The 22,950-nt window shown below is 52.2% G+C and overlaps 1 protein-coding gene across 1 annotated transcript in view; it reads right to left on the reverse strand.

The window, feature by feature from the left end:
• Positions 1-19,530, reverse strand: part of LOC147725660 (neurofilament light polypeptide-like) — a 33,105-nt gene extending 13,575 nt beyond the window's left edge. Inside the window, exons 1-2 of the mRNA XM_086964566.1 lie at positions 18,462-19,530; positions 8,399-8,523 (exon numbers count right to left, since the gene is read on the reverse strand). Coding sequence (XP_086820692.1) covers positions 8,399-8,523; positions 18,462-19,463 — 1,127 coding nt within the window. The 5' untranslated portion in view covers positions 19,464-19,530. The remainder of the gene's footprint in view (positions 1-8,398; positions 8,524-18,461) is intronic.
• Between the last annotated feature and the right edge of the window lie 3,420 nt (positions 19,531-22,950).

Below are 22,950 nucleotides of genomic sequence, written 5' to 3' on the forward strand. Positions count from 1 at the left end.
TCAAAATTGGATGCCGGGTTCTTTCGTGCGTGAATTTGTGGGAAAATTAAATGAGAGTGAGGCGCTGGGATAACCTCCCTAGGCACGTCAGAGAATTGAGGTAGGGGTGTTGAGAGATTCTCAGATTGCTGTGGTTGCAGTACTTGAGGACTTAGGTTGTAGGTTAGGCTCACAGGAGGTGATTGCCTGGAGCAGGCCTCTTGCTTGTGAATGCCATGTGGGGGAAGTAGCTGACTTAGAGAAGATTGGTAGCTTGGTGAGGGGTTTTGAGTAACCCTCGCAAAGTCCTCCGAGACGATGTTCTGGTCGACGCGTGCAGACCCAAAAATGTACACATCCGGGGCAAGAACAGACTTATTAGTTGATGTTGACAGCGTTTGTAGCGAGTATGTGGTTGACTCTGCAGATAGGTCGGCGTCGCAAGGCTTATTTACCTCTCAGGATTGAGGGAAAGAAGGGAACTTAACCCCACCGGGTCTTTTTTGAAGTAGTCCAAAAGGGTGAGGGATTTTAAACCATTCAGAGATGGTACACATGAGGAGTGCGTACTGCTATTGTCAATTTGTTGCCATCCGTTTAGTGGTGATTTTGGGGCCTTCAGTGTGACCGTAGCGTCCAATGGGCTCGTATGGTCGGCAGTGGGACTCTCTGCATCAGTTAGCGACTGTTTAGGTTTCTTCCGTTTTAGTGTAGAGGAGGCTTTTCTTATTTTCCCAGATCTCATCTTCTGTTGTTGGACAAGCTCTCCCGAACCAATAGGGTTATGGACTAGGTCAGGAGGGGATTCTTCAAAGCACACTCTATCTTACTGACAGCGCTTGGGTTTATTTACTCAGTGCCAGAAAAATCGTCAAGAATCGTGAGAGGTCCAGAATGGTCCTGGAGCGAGAATGCCGATCTTATCCTATCCTGACTTGAGTTATCATAGGCAGTGAGATGATGTAGCCTGTGCTAAGCGCATGGGCACCCCCCCACACACTTGGTCCCTACGCAACCCCTTACCCGCGGTCCCAGCTACCCCTGTCGCCTGTGGCCCGTGCTTTGGCTCCTAGGCGCCCCCCCCCTCGGTGCGACACCACAGCTACACAGGTACAGCTACTAGATGGGGTCACAAGTAGGGGGGGGAGCGTGTGAGCTGTCGTGGCTCAGTTCCAACAGGGGCAGTGGGGCCAGCAGTGGTGGCAACGGACTGTAGGGGTTGGAGGGGGCGGGGGGAGCAGGGCCAGAGCTGGAAGGCCTTACTGGCGAGCGCCCTAGACGGCTGAGCGACCAGGGTTGGTGGGGCAGCAGGGGGGAAGTGGGTAAGGCAAAGCGGGGAAGCAAGGCGGGGACACGAGACAGCCGGGACTTGGGCCCGGGGCCTGAGGTGTCATCACAAGTGGCGCAGAGTGGCACGTTGCAAATGGCCCTGCCGGGGACCAACACCAGAGGAGGAAGAGTGAATCAGGGTAATTCAGGGACAGGCTGGGACGGTTTAGCGGGGGGGCACAAGTGCGTCCGTGGGGGGAATGAGATCTTGATTTTAAGATCTCGGGAGCGGCTCAGGGGGCTCGCCTTATGCCAGAGCTGTTACAATCGGGCAAGGCAAAGCAAGCAAACACCGCCACCTCTCACCCCTCACTTGAGGGGACTTACTTGGCCCCGTCCTCGCAGTCCTCACCGCGTCACTACTTCTGACTTCCTCACCAGGTCACGACTCGCAGCAGCCCGCACCTCGGTCTCAGCCCGCCGCGGGTTACACGCAGCCAGCGCCTTGACGCTTAGCCCGTTACAGCCCGTAGCAGCCCGTAATAGCCCGTAGCAGTCTCAAGTAGCCACAGCCTCTGCGCTCCTCGCCGCCCGCTGCTCGCCGCTCGCACAACTCATCCCACAAGCTATAGCCTCGCCCACCTGCGACAGCACTTCTGTCACTCAGTAGTCCGCGGCCTCATATTGGGGAAGACATTGTGGTGAAGCATGGAGGAGAACTGTGGGCAACCAACCTAGATTGGTGAAATAATGTGTGGTGGGTAAGTTGGTGTGAAGAGGGAAGAAAGAGAAGGTGGTGAGGTTTGGAGTAGAGTTGTAGGAGGAAGGGCAGCGCACTGGGGTTTGGGAGCAAGGTGGGTTGAGTGGTGTGGAAGGACATTTAAAGATGGAATGGGATCAAGTCCTACCACCGGCACATCCACAATGACCTCACTGCTAGCAAAACAGGGAAAGAAACACAGACTAGCACTCGACAAACTAAAGCTTTCAGGCATGGAAAGAGCCCTAGATGCAGCAGGTTTCAATTTATGTTTCATAGCTGCCCAAATCCAATGGGTGCCCTGAACAACCACTTCCAAGGTCACACAACTGCTGCAGGGAGCACCCGTGCTTACTGCGTGCAGCACTACCGAGTTGGAGAGGGTATGCACAGAGAACACCCTCTCCATACAGAAGATACCTGGCACCTATATATGCCTTAGGCCTGCCATTGGTAAAAATAAAAAAATGGAAATTGATACTTGTATAGCGCACTACTCACCCGCAAGGGTCTCAAGGCGCTTGTACGAATACCGCTGTGGAACCCATCCTGGCTTTCCCTGTGAGACGTCCACTCCTGGGTACCCCCAAGGAGGAGGCCGGGCATCCTTAGCGTTGTGGGGGCCGTTGTGGAGATTAAGCAAGCTATTGCCCAGAGTTGCAGAGTGGGACTCCATGATTGGAATAGGCACCGAGGCGAGAATTATCAGGTCCGTGGAATTTTTGAGCACAAGACCCGCCGAGGCGGGGAATTGAACCCTGGTTCCGGGCTAGACCTCTGCATCAGGGTCTGCCGCTCTAATCATTGAGCCACACTTCTCCACACAGATCCAGGGCATACTAAACACAACAACTGGAAGCCTAGATATGGGCAGGATTAGCAACTATAAAGGACTGCTTCTCCTCAAGCAAATAGAATTTTTTCTTTGATTTGACTTAGGGTGTGAACTTTTACACCATGAATTTTCCGAGATGTCGCTGGAAGACTGTTTGACGTTGTGGGTGTGTGTCTATGGTGGGTGAGGGGGAAGGGTGTCGGCCCTCTGCCCAAGAATGGATTGCCATTTTTGGCTTTCACACATGTGGTGAGAGGGTTGGGGAACAGCTCGTGTCATTGGATGGCGGTTCGAGGTCCGGTCTTTCATCCGCCTGAGGACGGTTGTACCTTCGATTTATATTGCAGATATGATGGTTTGGATGGGAACCCAACAGGATGTTATGTGAGGTGGAGGGGAGGTGGTTGTGCAGAGTGGGTACCATGCGGTGTTGAGAAATGGCAGAGCAGCAGTTCGGGCGCCATTCACGAGAGGATGGATGTTTTTGTCGGGCTCGGCCCACGGACATGTGCCCAGCTGGGGAGGGAGGGGACGTACTGCAGGGTGATTCAATGCACGCACGAGGACGAGGGCAGGGGGAGGGGGTCGCTCAGGAGATGGAATTTTGGAAGTGGGGAGAACAAGGTGGGGGCCGGCGATGGTACATTGGGTGGTCCCTCACATCTGGTTGGTACGGGGGAGCTGATTTGCAGGCATGACAGGGTGTGCTGCCTGAAGATAGGGGGTTTGGCGCCATTTCGACAATGGACAAAGTCTGTTGATTTTGCAAGCGATAGCGGTTTAGTATAACACAAAAGTGCGATGGACAAAGAAGGGAATTGGATAAAACACAGAGTGAATATTTGGAGAAGGTACTTTATGTGACGCCATCTGACAATTCTCCTCCGATGTTGGAGCTCCTACCTCATCAACAAAGAAAACCCACTTCATGTAAAGAGAGATGAACTGGCCATAATACAGCTCATCAAACCCGGAGACAGCACAAGCGTAATAAGACTCACAGCAAGTAAGGAGCAGAGACGGTACAACGCTTAGAGCGCACCTAGACACAGAGGGTTGTTAATGACTATTTCAGAAAGACACAGTGTTTCCGGTCTCAAGATTTCATTTAGCACCTAGATTGGCGGAGGCCCTCAGCGCTGGCACCGTGCCCGTCCCTGCGACTTTAAAGCAAGAGCCGGGCTCTGGGATCAGCGTCTGCCAGCAAGGTGCACGCGGCGCGCCGAAACTGCCAAGCGAGGGAGGCCCAGGCTTTCTCGGGAGAGGCCTCCCTTCCCCGCTCAAGCTCGGCATCAGGTCCCGGCCCCTGGAAAGATGCCCGCTCTGTTGTTCCTGCTGTAAGCCCGCTGCCTAAGAGGGAGCTGACACTGTCTGCCTGACCCGCTGCGTGCCAATGACGCTTCCCTTGGAGCTCCGGGGCTGCGCACTAAGCAGGGCAGTCAGCCACAGGGGCAGCTAGAGAGCACGCGTCCTCACCCCAGCTGACTTATAAACAGAGGGCACGCGGGATGCATGCACACAGCACGCGCGCGGTCTTGTCTGCTTTATGGCCATCAAGACTTTTCTTATCTGCTTTTAAAATAAAGAAGCAGATAAGAAAAGTCTTCACGACAGCCGCAAAGCAGGAAATCGTGGCCGGAGGGGCCGTCCTAAAAGGGGAAAGGGCGGCAACCAAAAAACCCTCCTTTCCAATGGTAAGCCAGCATTTGCCATAAACGCTGACACGACCCAATGGAAATGAGGGGCAGGGCTTAGAGTCCCCTTCTTGAAACTGCCTTGATGACTATAGCTCTCACAGGCGAGGAGCACATGTGCGCTCTAACGGCAGGCGAGACCTAAAAAGAACAATGGTACGGTTGGAGCATGTGATGGTCCTATGACCCTAACTGAACACCAACATGTTTCAGCCCTATCGCTGGCCAATTTATGGTCCTGGGCTTTCATCAGGACGGGATACGAGGAGGTGACTTGCCCCAGAGATGTGAGTGCGGTGTGATCATGCAATTAACATGTAACATATTTTATAAAAGAGGGACAAGTCTAATACCTGTCATTGTTCTCTTCAAGGAATTACCTGTCATTGTTCTCTTCAAGGAATTTCCGCGGTAGGACAAGGAGTAAGCTCCCAACAAGGGGCTGGGAGGGGGAAGCCTTCTAGCCACACTTTCGTCAAAGGTCCACCCCTTAAGAAACCTACTGTGCTCCGCTCCTCTGCTTCTCTCATTGCCATTTACCAGAGGTGACCCAGGTACTGAAGTGCTAGTGAACTCATTTAGAAAGTTCCCTTCTTTGTACACTTGGGTAGTGAGACTGAGCAGTCAATTGGCAGGAGAAGGTATGAAGTTCAGATACAGTCGGACAAAAGCAATAAACTCATAGTACAGTCAGAGCTATACCTTTAGGTGTTTACCCATGTTGGTGGAATTAACATGATGAACAACAAGACAAACCAGAGGTCTCATGGAGATGTTAGGTCTGAGCCGCAACCTCAAACACATTTGATAGAGTTCGAAGAAGTTGCAAGTCAAGCATCATAAGCATCGCTAGACGATGGTATCTGAAGCAGTCTGGTTTGTGATTTTTTTGGGCAATTCTTGAAAACAATCTTATAACCGTTTTGTAAAACATTCAGAGGACAGTGAACTACAGGCAGGAGGCATCCACCAGAGATTTACAAAGTATCACGTATGCTATAAATCCACCCCCTACCCCGGTTGTTCTGCATCTCTTAGTGGTATTGGCAGTACTGGATCCCTCCAATCGTGTCAACGGTTATATGGGTCTAAGTAGATTTTAACAATAGATTGTGGGTGGGTTCTCTCCAAGGGGCAGAAGTTAAACAAAATGGTGTCTATTACAAGGATCTCAGCTACCACCAACCATCTGTCTCTCTATAACCTGCTGAGAGTGTCATATGCTACCATCTAGAGTGGGTGGAGATGGTCTTAGGATGCATCGTTGGTGTCCACAGTTCTTCAGTTGGATCATACAAAGAATTAAAACAGCTCTTCTTCTGTTGGGTCATTCAGAGAATCAAACCAGTTGTTCTGTTGGGTCAGATAGAGAATGGGAACAATTCTCCTGGTAGGACATAAAGAGAGTGGGAACAGTTCTTATGTAGGGCCATACAGAGAATGTGAATAATTCTTCTGTTGGGTCATACAGAGAGTGGGAACAGTTCTTTTGGGCCATACAGAGAATGGTAACCAGTTCGATTTGATCATACAGAGAATGGGAACAGTTCTTCTGTTGGGTCATACAGAGAGTGGGAACAGTTCTTCTGTTGGGTCACACAGATAATGGAACCAGTTCTATTGGGTCATACAGAGAATGGGAATAGTTCTTTTGTTAGGTCATACAGAGAATGGGAACAGTTCTTCTGTTTGGTTATACAGAGAATGGAATCAGTTCTTCCGTTCGGTCATACAGAGAATGGGGACAGTTCTTCTGTTGGGTCATACAGAGAATGGGAACAGTTCTTCTGTTAGGTCGTACAAAGAATGGGAACAGTTCTTCTGTTGGGTCATACAGAGAATGGGAACAGTTCTTCTGTTAGGTCGTACAGAGAGTGGGAACAGTTCTTCTGTTGGGTCATACAGAGAATGGGAACAGTTCTTCTGTTGGGTCTTACAGAGAATGGGAACAGTTCTTCTGTTGGGTCATACAGAGAGTGGGAACAGTTCTTCTGTTAGGTCATGCAGAGAATCAAACCAGTTCTTCTGTTGGATCATATAGAGAATGGAACCAGTTCTATTGGGTGATACAGAGAATGGGAACAGTTCTTCTGTTGGGTCATACAGAGAGTGGGAACAGTTCTTCTGTTAGGTCATAAAGAGAGTGGGAACAGTTCTTCTGTTGGGTCATACATAGAATGGGAACAGTTCTTCTGTTGGGTCATACAGAGAATGGGAACAGTTCTTTTGTTGGGTCATACAGAGAATGGGAACGGTTCTTCTGTTAGGTCGTACAGAGAATGGTAACAGTTCTATTGGGTCATACAGAGAATGGGAACAGTTCTTCTGTTGGGTCATACGGAGAGTAGGAACAGTTCTTCTGTTGGGTCATACAGAGAATTGGAACAGTCCTTTTGTTGGGTCATACAAAGTATGGGAACAGTTCTTCTCTTGGGTCATATAGATAAGCGGAACAGTTCTTCCATTCGGTCATACAGAGAATGGGAACAGTTCTTGTATTGGGTCATACAGATAATGTGAACAGTTCTTCTGTTGGGTCATACAGAGAATGGGAACAGTCTTTCTGTTGGGTCATACAAAGAATGGGAACAGTTCTTCTGTTGGGTCATACAGAGAATGGGAACAGTTCTTCTCTTTGGTCATATAGAGAAGCGGAACAGTTCTTCCGTTCGGTCATACAGAGAATGGGAACAGTTCTTCTGTTAGGTCGTACAGAGAGTGGAAACAGTTCTTCTGTTGGATCATACAGAGAATGGAAACAGTTTTTCTCTTGGGTCATACAGAGAATGGGAACAGTTCTTCTGTTAGGTCGTACAAAGAGTGGGAAAAGTTCTTCTGTTGGGTCATACAGAGAAGGGGAACAGTTCTTCTGTTGGGTCATACAGAGAAGGGGAACAGTTCTTCTGTTGGGTCATACAGAGAATGGGAACAGTTCTTCCGTTCGGTCATACAGAAATAGGAACAGTCCTTCCGTTGGGTCATACAGAGAATGGGAACAGTTCTTCTGTCGGGTAATACAGAGAATGGGAACGGTTCTTCTGTTGGGTCATACAGAGAATGGAACCAGTTATGTGAGGTCATACAGAGAATGGGAACAATAATTCTGTGAGGTTGTACAAAGTATGGAACCAGTTATGTGAGGTCATACAGAGAATGGGAACAATAATTCTGTTAGGTCATATAGAGAGTGGGAACAGTTCTTCAGTTCAGTCATATGGAGAATGGGAACAATTCTCCTGGCAGTACATAAAGAGAGTGGAAACAGTTGTTCGTTTGGGCCATACAGAGAATGGGACCAGGTTTTCTGTAATGTCATACACAGAATGGAACCAGTCCTTCTGTTGGGTCAAACAGGGAATTGGATCAGTTCTGTTGAGAACCGGACCAGTTCTGTTGTGTCATACAGATAATTTTACCAGTTCTGTGAGGTCATACAGGTAATGAGAACAGTTCTGTCATCGAAATACACAAAACAGAAATGTTATCATTTAAGTCAAAAGCTAAGCAAAAGTGCAGAACATCACAGTTGACTGCCCAGCTTCAGCACTCTATGCCAACCTTCTATGGTGGTGAAAAAATCTCACATGTGAATACCACCAGTATTTCATTCAATACTCTCAGTAATATACAGTCTGCAACATAGTCTTACTTACTAATTTTAAATAAAATGCAGTGTGTTCATTCTCCTTTCCCTCTATTATCCCAAGTTCATGTCCTGTCAGTCCAGTTTATCATATCTTAGTTTCATACTTTAGTAGTCTTGCTCCCTCCCAGGTACCGATGGTGCTTCGCTATCCCACCCCATCATCAATGGATCACCCTACACCTGGTACCACCATGTCTGAAGACTTGCTCTCTTACCGGTATGCAGCGATCTCAATGTCTAGCGCCATTTTGACATTGAGCAGCTCCTGGTACTCTCGCAAGTATCGCGACATCTCCTGTTTAGCATCTCCGATATCATTCTCAAGTTCATTAATTTTTTCCTGTGAAGGAAGAATAGAAACAGATATGTCAGAACCAAAGTTCAGCACAGCTGTTCAGTCCTAATGATTTCAATTTATAGACCTTATCTAGACTGACTGAATCATCTCGTCGTGTGGGGTCACTTCAGTGAGATCGAGAATACAAAGTCTACTGAGTTACCACGTGAAGAGTCGTACAGTTGGGAGTATTTATACCTTCCTTGATCATTGACATATGGACCAAACAATTAAAAAACAGAATGAATCAATTTTGCAGAGGAAGAACCACCCAGTCGCCGATTATCCTTTAATTCCAAGGAAACAGGCAGATAACAACAAAACAAAACGTGTTTGGAACATGGAATTATGATTGAAATCCTAATAAAATAGGTATAATTGAGTTAAAGAGTGAAGAACTTACCAGTGCACTTGAACTTAAACCGACCACTATAGAAATACCCACATGACCTGAACCTCAGTATATAAAATCAGTTATTATATTACGTCCATACAGAATTCCTGAGGAAGGCTGTCGCCGAAACGCAATGAGATTAGACATAATCAATTCTGTATATTATCAATAGGACTGTAATTTAGTATTTGTATTCATTCATGCTGATGATTTGTTGTATATATAATATGATATGAAAATTGAATCATGTTAAACAAAAATATTTATAAAGTGATCAAGTTAAGATCAACTATGATGTAAAAAAAGTTTTAAAGAAAAGATGAGAAAAGATGCCTATAAAGAAAGAATTTAATAAAAAGAAAATATTTTTCTAATAATCTAATAAATGATATTGTCTTTACAATATATTATTTGTTGGTTTGTCTTCATCCATATGCACAAAACCCGGTGCTGTTTCGTTATTTCAAAAAAACAGTCACCATCAGTGCCACAGTCCTAGTCACCATCAGTGGCACTGCCCCAGTCACCATCAGCGCCACAGCCCAAGTCACCATCAATGCCACAGCCCCAGTCACCATCAGTGGCACTGCCCTAGCCACCATCAGTGCCACTGCCCCATTCACTATCAGTACCACAACCCAGTCACCATCAGCGCCACAGCCCAAGTCACCATTAGTGCCACAGCCCCAGTCACAATCAGTGCTACAGCCCAAGTCACCATTAGTGCCACAGCCCCAGTCATCATCAGTGCCCCAGCCCCAGTCACCATCAGTGCCACAGGCCCAGTCACCATCAGTTCCGCTGCCCCAGTCACCATCAGCGCCACTGCCCCAGTCACCATCAGTGCCACTGCCCCAGTCACTATCAGTGCCACAGCCCCAGTCACAATCAGTGCCACAGCCCAAGTCACCATTAGTGCCACAGCCCCAGTCACAATCAGTGCTACAGCCCAAGTCACCATTAGTGCCACAGCCCCAGTCACAATCAGTGCCACAGCCCCAGTCATCATCAGTGACACTGCCCCAGTCACAATCCGTGCCACAGCTCCAGTCACCATCAGTGCCACTGCCCCGAGTCACCATCAGTGCAACTGCCCCAGTCACCATCAGTGCCACTGCCCCAGTCACCAATAGTGCGACAGCCCCAGTCACCATCAGTGCCCCAGCTCCAGTCACCATCAGTGCCACAGGCCCAGTCACCATCAGTTCCACTGCCCCAGTCACCATCAGCGCCACTGCCCCAGTCACCATCAGTGCCACTGCCCCAGTCACTATCAGTGCCACAGCCCAAGTCACCATTAGTGCCACAGCCCCAGTCACAATCAGTGCTACAGCCCAAGTCACCATCAGTGACACTGCCCCAGTCACAATCAGTGACACAGCCCCAGTCACCATCAGTGCCACTGCCCCCAGTCACCATCAGTGCAACTGCCCCAGTCACCATCAGTGCCACTGCCCCAGTCACCATCAGTGCCACTGCCCCAGTCACCATCAATGCCACTTCCCCAGTCACCATCAGTGACGCTGCCCCAGTCACCATCAGTGCCACAGCCCCAGTCAACATCAGTGCCATAGGCCCAGTCACCATCAGTGCCACTGCCCCAGTCACCATCAGTGCCACAGTCCCAGTCACCATCAGTGCCACAGCCCCAATCACCATCAGTGCCACAGCCTCAGTCACCATCAGTACCACAGGCCCAGTCACCATCCGTGCCACAGTCATCATTGGTGCCACAACCCCAGGCACCATTGGTGCCAAAGCCCTGAGCTACCACCAGTACCACAGCCCCAGTCACCATTGGTGCCACTGCCCCAGTCACCATCAGTACCACTGCCCATCTCTGCTGCTAGAAGGGCAGGGTAGTGGTGCAGTGTAGTTGTAGTGATGGTGACTGGGGCTGTGGCACTGATGGTGACTGGGGCAGTGGCACTGATGGTGACTGGGGCAGTGTCACTGATGGTGACTGGGCCTGTGGCACTGATGGTGACTGGGGCAGTGTCACTGATGGTGACTGGGCCTGTGGCACTGATGGTGACTGGGGCAGTGGCGCTGATGGTGACTGGGGCTGTGGCACTGATGGTGACTGGGGCAGTGTCACTGATGGTGACTGGGCCTGTGGCACTGATGGTGACTGGGGCAGTGTCACTGATGGTGACTGGGGCTGTGGCACTGATGGTGACTGGGGCAGTGGCACTGATGGTGACTGGGGCAGTGTCACTGATGGTGACTGGGCCTGTGGCACTGATGGTGACTGGGGCAGTGTCACTGATGGTGACTTGGGCTGTGGTACTGATGGTGACTGGGGCAGTTGCGCTGATGGTGACTGGGCCTGTGGCACTGATGGTGACTGGAGCAGTGGCACTGATTGTGACTGGGGCTGTGGCACTGATGGTGACTGGGGCAGCGTCACTGATGGTGACTGGGCCTGTGGCACTGATGGTGACTGGGGCAGTGTCACTGATGGTGACTGGGGCTGTGGCACTGATGGTGACTGGGCCTGTGGCACTGATGGTGACTGGAGCAGTGGCACTGATGGTGACTGGGGCAGCGGCACTGATGGTGACTGGGGCAGCGTCACTGATGGTGACTGGGCCTGTGGCACTGATGGTGACTGGGGCTGTGGCACTGATGGTGACTGGGGCTGTCGCACTGATGGTGACTGGGGCAGTGGGGCTGATGGTGACTGGGGCAGTGTCACTGATGGTGACTGGGGCAGTGTCACTGATGGTGACTGGGCCTGTGGCACTGATGGTGACTGGGGCTGTGGCACTAATGGTGACCGGGGCAGTGGAACTGATGGTGACTGGGGGCAGTGGCACTGATGGTGACTTGGGCTGTTGCACTGATGGTGACTGGGGCTGTCGCACTGATGGTGACTGGGGCTGTGGCACTGATGGTAACTGGGGCTGTCGCACTGATGGTGACTGGGGCTGTGGCACTGATGGTGACTGGGGCTGTGGCACTGATGTCGGCTCAGGGCTGTGGCACTGATGATGACTGGGGCTGTGGCACTGATGATGACTGGGGCTGTGGCACTGATGGTGACTGGGGCTGTCGCACTGATTGTGACTGGGGCTGTCACACTGATGGTGACGGGGCAGTGGAAGTGATGGTGACTGGGGCAGTGGCACTGATGGTGACTGGGGCAGTGTCACTGATGGTGACTGGGCCTGTGGCACTGATGGTGACTGGGGCTGTGGCACTGATGGTGACTGGGGCAGTGTCACTGATGGTGACTGGGGCAGTGTCACTGATGGTGACTGGGGCTGTGGCACTGATGTCGGCTCAGGGCTGTGGCACTGATGGTGACTTGGGCTGTGGTACTGATGGTGACTGGGGCTGTGGCACTGATGGTGACTGGGCCTGTGGCACTGATGGTGACTGGGGCAGTGTCACTGATGGTGACTGGGGCAGTGGCACTGATGTCGGCCCAGGGCTGTGGCACTGATGGTGACTTGGGCTGTGGTACTGATGGTGACTGGGATTGTGGCACTGATGGTGACTGGGGCTGTGGCACTGATGGTGACTGGGGCAGTGGCACTGATGGTGACTGGGGCAGTGTCACTGATGGTGACTGGGGGCAGTGGCACCGATGGTGACTGGGACAGCGTCACTGATGGTGACTGGGGCAGTGGCACTGATGGTGACTTGGGCTGTGGCACTGATGGTGACTGGGGCTGTGGCACTGATGGTGACTAGGGCTGTGGCACTGATGGTGACTGGGGCTGTCGCACTGATGGTGACTGGGGCTGTTGTAGTTATGGTGACTGGGGCTGTGGCACTGATGGTGACTGGGCTGTGGCACTGATGGTGACTGGGGCTGTCGCACTGATGGTGACTGGGGCTGTTGTAGTGATGGTGACTGGGACTGTGGCACTGATGGTGACTGGGGCTGTGGCACTGATGTCGGCTCAGGGCTGTGGCACTGATGATGACTGGGGCTGTGGCACTGATGATGACTGGGGCTGTGGCACTGATGGTGACTGGGGCTGTCGCACTGATGGTGACTGGGGCTGTGGCACTGATGGTGAATGGGGCAGTGGAACTGATGGTGACTGGAGTAGTGGCACTGATGGTGACTGGGGCAGTGTCACTGATGGTGACTGGGCCTGTGGCACTGATGGTGACTGGGGCAGTGTCACTGATGGTGACTGGGGCAGTGTCACTGATGGTGACTGGAGAAGTGTCACTGATGGTGACTGGGGCTGTGGCACTGATGTCGGCTCAGGGCTGTGGCACTGATGGTGACTTGGCCTGTGGTACTGATGGTGACTGGGGCTGTGGCACTGATGGTGACTGGGCCTGTGGCACTGATGGTGACTGGGGCAGTGTCACTGATGGTGACTGGGGCAGTGCCACTGATGTCGGCTCAGGGCTGTGGTACTGATGGTGACTGGGGCTGTGGCACTGATGTCGGCTCAGGGCTGTGGCACTGATGATGACTGGGGCTGTGGCACTGATGATGACTGGGGCTGTGGCACTGATGGTGACTGGGGCTGTCGCACTGATGGTGACTGGGGCTGTCACACTGATGGTGACTGGGGCAGTGGAACTGATGGTGACTGGGGCAGTGGCACTGATGGTGACTGGGGCAGTGTCACTGATGGTGACTGGGCCTGTGGCACTGATGGTGACTGGGGCTGTGGCACTGATGGTGACTGGGGCAGTGTCACTGATGGTGACTGGGGCGGTGTCACTGATGGTGACTGGGGCTGTGGCACTGATGTCGGCTCAGGGCTGTGGCACTGATGGTGACTTGGGCTGTGGTACTGATGGTGACTGGGGCTGTGGCACTGATGGTGACTGGGCCTGTGGCACTGATGGTGACTGGGGCAGTGTCACTGATGGTGACTGGGGCAGTGGCACTGATGTCGGCCCAGGGCTGTGGCACTGATGGTGACTTGGGCTGTGGTACTGATGGTGACTGGGATTGTGGCACTGATGGTGACTGGGGCTGTGGCACTGATGGTGACTGGGGCAGTGGCACTGATGGTGACTGGGGCAGTGTCACTGATGGTGACTGGGGGCAGTGGCACCGATGGTGACTGGGACAGCGTCACTGATGGTGACTGGGGCAGTGGCACTGATGGTGACTTGGGCTGTGGCACTGATGGTGACTGGGGCTGTGGCACTGATGGTGACTAGGGCTGTGGCACTGATGGTGACTGGGGCTGTTGCACTGATGGTGACTGGGGCTGTTGTAGTTATGGTGACTGGGGCTGTGGCACTGATGGTGACTGGGCTGTGGCACTGATGGTGACTGGGGCTGTCGCACTGATGGTGACTGGGGCTGTTGTAGTGATGGTGACTGGGACTGTGGCACTGATGGTGACTGGGGCTGTGGCACTGATGTCGGCTCAGGGCTGTGGCACTGATGATGACTGGGGCTGTGGCACTGATGATGACTGGGGCTGTGGCACTGATGGTGACTGGGGCTGTCGCACTGATGGTGACTGGGGCTGTGGCACTGATGGTGAATGGGGCAGTGGAACTGATGGTGACTGGAGTAGTGGCACTGATGGTGACTGGGGCAGTGTCACTGATGGTGACTGGGCCTGTGGCACTGATGGTGACTGGGGCAGTGTCACTGATGGTGACTGGGGCAGTGTCACTGATGGTGACTGGAGAAGTGTCACTGATGGTGACTGGGGCTGTGGCACTGATGTCGGCTCAGGGCTGTGGCACTGATGGTGACTTGGCCTGTGGTACTGATGGTGACTGGGGCTGTGGCACTGATGGTGACTGGGCCTGTGGCACTGATGGTGACTGGGGCAGTGTCACTGATGGTGACTGGGGCAGTGCCACTGATGTCGGCTCAGGGCTGTGGTACTGATGGTGACTGGGGCTGTGGAACTGATGGTGACTGGGACTGTGGCACTGATGGTGACTGGGGCAGTGGCACTGATGGTGACTGCGGCAGTGTCACTGATGGTGACTGGGGCTGTGGCACTGATGGTGACTGGGCCTGTGGCACTGATGGTGACTGGGCCTGTGGAACTGATGGTGACTGGAGGCAGTGGAACTGATGGTGACTGGGGTAGTGGCACTGATGGTGACTGGGGCAGTGTCACTGATGGTGACTGGGCCTGTGGCACTGATGGTGACTGGGGCAGTGTCACTGATGGTGACTGGGCCTGTGGCACTGATGGTGACTGGGGCAGTGGTGCCAATGGTGACTGGGCCTGTGGCACTGATGGTGACTGGAGCAGTGGCACTGATTGTGACTGGGGCTGTGGCACTGATAGTGACTGGGGCAGTGGCACTGATGGTGACTGGGGCAGTGGCACTGATGGTGACTGGGGCAGCGTCACTGATGGTGACTGGGGCAGCGTCACTGATGGTGATTGGGGCTGTGGCACTGATGGTGACTGGGCCTGTGGCACTGATGGTGACTGGGGCAGTGGCACTGATGGTGACTGGGGCAGCGTCACTGATGGTGACTGGGCCTGTGGCACTGATGGTGACTGGGGCTGTGGCACTGATGGTGACTGGGGCTGTCGCACTGATGGTGACTGGGGCAGTGGCGCTGATGGTGACTGGGGCAGTGTCACTGATGGTGACTGGGGCAGTGTCACTGATGGTGACTGGGCCTGTGGCACTGATGGTGACTGGGGCTGTGGCACTAATGATGACCGGGGCAGTGGAACTGATGGTGACTGGGGGCAGTGGCACTGATGGTGACTTGTTAATTAAGTATATTTAGCAAGGACCCCCTGAGTATGTGAATCTTATAATTCCTAGGTCAGGGAAAACAATACATTTGAAAAACAACAACCTAGACAACTAATATTTAAAACACAGTAATGATAAAAATGAACAATTGGCTACAGCTGGCTACAAAACTTGGTATTTTATTAAGCCATTAAAAAATAGACAAATCATTGGCACAACACAATATTAAGGTTAAAATTTCACAAAGTACATTATTGTAAAAAACATTATACAGAAGTCAATGAAAAAACACAATTTTTAAAAAAAGTTTTTTATCTATAGTAGATGGGTGGCAACAATGAGTCTCTACGCGCGTTTCGGCGGCCAGCGCCTTCTTCCTGGAGCAGCCACGTAATTTTAGTAGGAATTTTGTTTAAAAAGATGGTCGAATAAAGTTTCTGCTTCTTGTTTGATTCTTTCACGGTCAGGTATTGCCGGAGCTGATTGGTTAGAAGTTAAATAATTATTTCCCGCCAGCCGGAGCCCTTTATATAGAATAGCGCTGGATAATATCCAAGGGTGAGTTCCTCCAAGGTTTTTCTGGATGTCTATTGAGTTTGTACTATTTTTTCAATGTCTTGAGCCCAGGTTACGATCTATGATGTGATCTGTTAGCGATGAGTTGCTTTAGATGGCTTCCTAAAAAAGCGGTTTCTTATATTCCAAAGGTATGGATGATGTTTTAAAAGATTCTCGAATTTTGTACACGAAGGATTAATGTTAAAAGATCTGCCTGCCTGAGGATAATCGGCAGGGCTCTCTATGTCCGGCGGCGGGTTAGTCCGTATGGCAAAACAAACGCGGGAAATGGTGAACTGGGGCAGTGGCACCAATGATGACTGGGGCAGTGGCACTGATGGTGACTGGGGCTGTGGCACTGATGGTGACTGGGCCTGTGGCACTGATGGTGACTGGGGCTGTCGCAGTGATGGTGCCTGGGGCTGTTGTAGTGATGGTGACTGGGGCTGGGCACTGATGGTGACTGGGCCTCTGGCACTGATGGTGACTGGGGCTGTCGCAGTGATGGTGCCTGGGGCTGTTGTAGTGATGGTGACTGGGGCTGGGCACTGATGGTGACTTGGGCTGTGGCACCGATGGTGACTGGGGCTGTGGCACTGATGGTGACTGGGCCTCTGGCACTGATGGTGACTGGGGCAGTGGCACTGATGGTGACTGGGGCTGCGGTACTGAGGGTGACTGGGGCAGTGGCACGGCTGGTGTCTGGGCGCAGGGGCACAGTCTATGCCTTCATTTAATAAAGAGGACTCACACCTGGGTGTTTCATAGCGTGGACACGAGGCTGTTTGCTTCTAAGTGGAAATATCTAATATACATGACCCCAGTACATCAGGTTGCGCAGTACGCATGCGCGTGCTTCACGGCGCATATCGTTTGCAAATCACGAATCCACCCCCTGCTGGTTCTGCTTATTGATGTCAATTCACCAAATTCCAGACGTATGAAATGAAAGTGACATCCCACGTCCTTTGACTTTCACTCGCACACACACTTACACACACTCAGACATTCCTACTTACAATAACTCTCACATAAAGGGTTAATGCACCTGTGTACAGAGTAGCCTGCAGCGGCAGGTCGCGATGTCAAACGCTGGAAGAAAGGCGAGGCTGGCCCGGCCCCGGCGCCCAGGCGTTCATTCAGCACCGCCTGGCAGGGACAGCTACATACCCGCCCCCCTCCTCCTCCCCCCCCCCCCCCCCCTCCGCCGCCCGCCACCACCCCCACACGTCCATATTCCTGTATTGTGCCATGTAACTACTGCTAGAGGCTTGTTTTATGGGAGTCTACGTCATGTTATGTGTCATTGGAGGCGATACTATGAGGACCTTTGGCCTGCAGGGATGCTGAGCTGCCCATTCTCACCGCTGCAGGCCAGGGTTTGCTGATTAATAGCCACACAGACCAGCCTAGCGCCTCGACTCAACGACTGCATGCAGCGTCAGTCAATGAATGTCCCTTCTTTAAGAATCTTTGGTGAGGGAGGTCTGTCAAGGGTCACCCCTCCACGTCTCTTTGTGCAGCAGCAGACTCGGCCCTATCTGGTAGTGGTTGGGGAGAGGGGGCAGCACGGTGGGGGGGGGGGAGGCGCATGGGGGAGACTCAGTCTTGGAAATTCAATACATGAGAATATCTCTCAGAGTGATGAAAGGCTGTGTCCGCTCTGCCGGGACTGAAACTTGCAGGATAAACATGGTTATCAGCAGCATGCGCGCTAACCCGCCGTGCTATCTTAGCAAAAGATAAGGTACTGTTTCCGTTTATAGAAACGGAACCCTTCATTAACTAGAGTTATTATTTTCCATCTCACTGATGCTTTTGTGGATATCACAAGGATGAAAGGCTGTGCTGGCCCAGCTGGGATTGCAGTGCGCTGCATGCCGGGTACAAAAAGAACCCAGTAAAGGATACTTCATCAGCTGAGCCTTTTTACCTGATGGCCGTGATCTGGCCATTTTTACCTGTGTAAATACATCAAAGCAAACACAAGGAGATGATGGACGCCACGCTGAAACTTTTCAGACAGCCACCCCCAGTCACAGATCTGGGTTGAATCCATCATCATTATTTAGCCTACTCTGCCACCCCAGTTCAGACCCAGCCGTATTCAAATCAGTCTGACCCTGCGCCTCATGGGAACAGTCCAGCCCGAACTGCCAAGCCATGTCTTCCCTGGACCGGAAACAAGCATCCTAGGACCGGTTTTACCTGAGTGCCATGATTTTTACCTGATGGGGGTGATCTGACCATGGACATGATTTTTACCTGAAGGCCAGGACTGACCCTGTTTAGATCTGAAGGCCAAGGCGCCCCTTACCTGATATTTGGCCACCTCCTTGGACTGTTTGTCCTCCATGTTCTCCAGCTGCTTGTTGAGGGAGTCGATGAGGTTCCTCAGCGCCTCAATCTCCAGGGACCTGGACTGCAGGAGGCGCCGGTACTCGGACGTCTCTTCACGGATGGTCCTCACGGCGTCGTTGTTCTTGCTGGCCAGCTCGGCCACGGAGGCAAACTTGGAACGGTACCAGTCCTCGGCCGTCTGCATGTTCTTGTTGGCCAACTTCTCGTACTGCGAGCGCACGTCCTTGAGCGCCAGCGAGAGGTCCGGCTTGGCCACCTCCACCTCAATGCTAATGCTGGCCGACTGGATCTGGGCCACCAGGTCAGCGTTCTCCTCGCCGAAGGCCTTCTTCAGGAAGACAATCTCATCTACAAGGGAGTTGATGCTGCCCTCCACGTCGCTGTTGGCCAACAGTGCCGTGTCGGTCTCCTCGCGGACCTTCTGCAGGGCATCTTCCGCCTCCATCCGCAGGCGCACCTCGTCCTCATACCGGTCCTTGATCTGGCCGCAGACGTCCCTGAGGTTCTCCCTCTCGCCCTCCATCCGCATCTTCTCGTTGGCCTCGTCGTCGAGCTGGGCCCGGAGGCTCCTCAGCTCCTGCTCGTAGACCATGTGCAGCCTGGAGGGGTCGGCCTGCCGGCGCCTCAGCGCCTCCAGCTCCACGGTCAGCAGCTTGTTCTGCTGCTCCAGCTGGTGGACCTTCTCGATGTAGCCGACGAAGCGGTCGTTGAGGTTCATCAGCTGCTCCTTCTCCTGGGCCCGGAGGCCCAGGAGCTCGGTGTTGATCGTGCCGGCCTGGGCCACATCGATCTTGTCGTGGTACTCCGGCGCAGCGGACAGCGCGCCCATCCTCACTGACCGCTTGATGGGCAGCGTGGACCGGTGGCTTGCATAGCTGGAGGAGAGGGCTGGCTTGGAGGGCCGGGTGCCCCGGTACTCGTCCCAGGACCTGCGGTGGCTGTAGAGGTCGTAGCTCATGGTGGCAGAGGGGGGAGGGCACAGACCAGCTCGACAGAGGGCAGAGAAGCTCGATGGACCACTGCGGTACTCCAGGATTGGTGCAGTGCCAGCCCTTTTATACCGCTCCCTCCTCCCACCTCCCGCCCAGGAGCGCGAATCAATCACATTGATCGCCGAGAGGGCCAATGGGCGCACGCTGCGGCGAGGAGCAGAGATTGGTTTCACGTTTCACGACCAAGATAAACCAAGCCAGGCAGGCGGGAGGGCGAGTCTGTCTCTCGCTCTCTCTCGTTCTCTTTCTTTCTCTCTCTTTCTCTGTCTCTTTCATTCTCTCTCTCCTTCTATCTCTGTCTCTATCCATCTACCTAGTATCTCGTTCTCTCTCTCCCTCTCTCTCGTTCACTCTCTCTCTCTTCCTCTCTCTGTCTTTCTCTCTCTCCCTTTCTTCCTCCTCTCTCTCTCAATATAAGTATTATTACTGAGTTCAGTATTTATGTGTGAAAATTTCATATATTCCTCGTTTATTTTCATTATTCTGCATAATGTGCCACCACGTGGCATTGGAAAGGTCTGTGCCAATCGATGCTGGCACCGACCAGAGTCACTTTCAAGGAACGCTTCGCTTTCCCTTTTGCCAGTGACGTGAGGTTTTGCTTTGCTGTTCACCTGCTGAATATCTAAACACTTCCCGGGCTCCCTTCAACGCTCACTGATTTATTGCTTCTGTGCACGGGAAAAGTGAAGATCTATTTGGAAACTGCAGACTTTTACACACGACGAACTACACGTTTTTCTCTTCATTTTTGAACCGTGCTTGATGCCAATGCGTGGCACGCACGTCCCGCAGTCATCCCCAGGACAGCCCCCCTCTCCCCCCCCCCCCTCGCACACCCCTCCCCCACGCCCCCGCACGCAGGGCAGGGGGTGACAGCATTGCCCCTCGGAGGAGGAACGGATTATGAACCACGGAATAAAGAACACGAGGAAATAAAAAATAAATGTACAAGGCGCTCTAATGCCAGGAGCTGTCCAGGCGCTAATCCAAGAGAAGGAGGTAACCAAACCGAGGTGGAGGGCAGCCGATGACCTGCTGAAGGTCTGACAGCGGGTGGGGCACAAGGCTGCGCACAGTGGTCATCGCAGTGTCTCTTGACCCACCCCCTGGGGACGGGGTACAGAGGTCTGAGAAGCTGTAAGATCTTCCCCACAGGACTGCCCAGTCTTTGATTGGAAGTTTTAAGCCGTCCCCGAGGTGCAGCAGTGGCTGGAACAGGGCTGGTTTACACCCTGCCCAGACCTGGCCAAGAATATACCCCGGGGGTTGTTAGAATCCAGCTCTCAGCCCGAGGGTGATAGAATCGAACCCCCAATCCGAGGTTGACAGAGTCGAGCCCTCACCCTTAGGTTGTTAGAATTGAACACTCAAACTGAGGTGGACAGAATCGAGCCCTAACCCTGATGTTAGAACAGAGCCCTCAACCCGAGGTTGGTAAAATCGAGCCCTCAAACTGAGGTAGACAGAATCGAACCCTCAACCCGAGGTTGGTAAAATCGAGCCCTTAATCCGAAGTTGTTTGAATCGAACCCTCAACCCAAGGTTGTTAGAATCCAGCCCTCAGTCTGAGGTTGTTAGACCCGGGCCTTCAGCCCGAGGTTGATAGAATCGAGCCCTAAATCAAGGTTGACAGAATCGAGCCCTCAATCAAGGTTGACAGAATCGAGCCCTCAACCTGAGGTTGACAGAATCGAGCCTTCAACCCGAGGTTGACAGAATCGAGCCCTCAACCTGAGGTTGACAGAATTGAGCCTTCAACCCGAGGTTGATAGAATCAATCCCTTACTTTCAGGTTGTTAGAATCGATCCTTCAGCCTGAGGTTGTTAGAATCGATCCTTCAGAATGAGGTTGTTAGAATCGAGTCCTCACCCTGATGTTGTTAGAATCGAGCCCTCAACCTGAAGTTGTTAAAATCGAGCCCTTATTCCGAAGTTGTTTGAATCGAACCTTCAACCCAAGGTTGTTAGAATCCCGCTCTCAGTCTGAAGTTGTTAGACTCGAGCCTTCAGCCCGAGACTGATAGAATCGAGCCCTCAACCCAGTTTGACAGAATCGAGACCTCCCAGGTTGTTAAAATTGAGCCCTTAATCCGAAGTTGTTTGAATCCAACCCTTAACCCAAGGTTGTTAGAATCTAGCTCTCAGTCTGAGGTTGTTAGACTCCAAATTTCAGCCCGAGGTTGATAAAATCGAGCCCCCAATCCGAGGTTGACATAATCTAGCCCCCAATCTGAGGTTGACAGAATCGAGCCCCCAATCCGAGGTTGTTCGAATGGAGATCCCAATCCGGGGTGTTAAAATCGAGCCCTTAATCCGAAGATGTTTGAATCGAACCCTCAACCCAAGGTTGTTAGAATCCAGCTCTCAGTCTGAGGTTGTTCGACTCGGTCCTTCAGCCCGAGGTTGATAGAATCGAGCACTCACCCGAGGCTGTTAGAATCGAGCCCTCAAACTGAGGTGGACATAATCGAGCCCTCACCCTGATGTTTTCAGAATCGAGCCCTCAACCCAAGGTTGTTAAAATCGAGCCCTAATCCAAAGTTGTTTGAATCAAACCCTTAACCCAAGGTTGTTAGAATCCAGCTCTCAGTCTGAGGTTGTTAGACTCGAGCCTTCAGCGCGAGGTTGATAGAATCGAGCTCCCAATCCGAGGTTGACAGAATCTATCCCCCAATCCGAGGTTGACAGAATCGAGCCCCCAATCCGAGGTTGTTAGAATGGAGATCCCAATCCGGGGTTGTTAAAATCGAGCCCTTAATCTGAAGATGTTTGAATCGAACCCTCAACCAAAGGTTGTTAGAATCCAGCTCTCAGTCTGAGGTTGTTAGACTCGGGCCTTCGGCCCGAGGTTGATAGTATCGAGCACTCAACCCGAGGCTGGTAGAATCGAGCCCTCAAACTGAGGTCGATAGAATCGAGTCCTCACCCTGATGTTGTCAGAATTGAGCCCTCAACCCCAGGTTGTTAAAATCGAGCCCCTAATCTGAAGTTGTTTGAATCAAACCCTCAACCCAAGGTTGTTAGAATCCAGCTCTCAGTCTGAGGTTGTTAGTCTCGAGCCTTCAGCCCGAGGTTGATAGAATCGAGCCCCCAATCCGAGGTTGACAGAATCTAGCCCCCAATCGGAGGTTGACAGAATCGAGCCCCCAATCGGAGGTTGTTGGGATGGAGGTCCCAATCCGGGGTTGTTAAAATCGAGCCCTTAATCCGAAGTTATTTGAATCGAACTCTCAACCCAAGGTTGTTAGAATCCAGCTCTCAGTCTGAGGTTGTTAGACTCGAGCCTTCAGCCCGAGGTTGATAGAATTGAGCCCCCAATCCGAGGTGACAGAATCTACCCCCCAATCCGAGGTTGACAGAATCGAGTCCCCAATCCGATATTGTTAGAATGGAGATCCCAATCCGGGGTTGGCAAAATTGAGCCCTTAATCCGAAGTTGTTTGAATCGCA

The sequence above is a fragment of the Lissotriton vulgaris genome, chromosome 3_2 (genome assembly GCF_964263255.1).
Source record: "Lissotriton vulgaris chromosome 3_2, aLisVul1.2, whole genome shotgun sequence".
NCBI lineage: Eukaryota > Metazoa > Chordata > Amphibia > Caudata > Salamandridae > Lissotriton > Lissotriton vulgaris.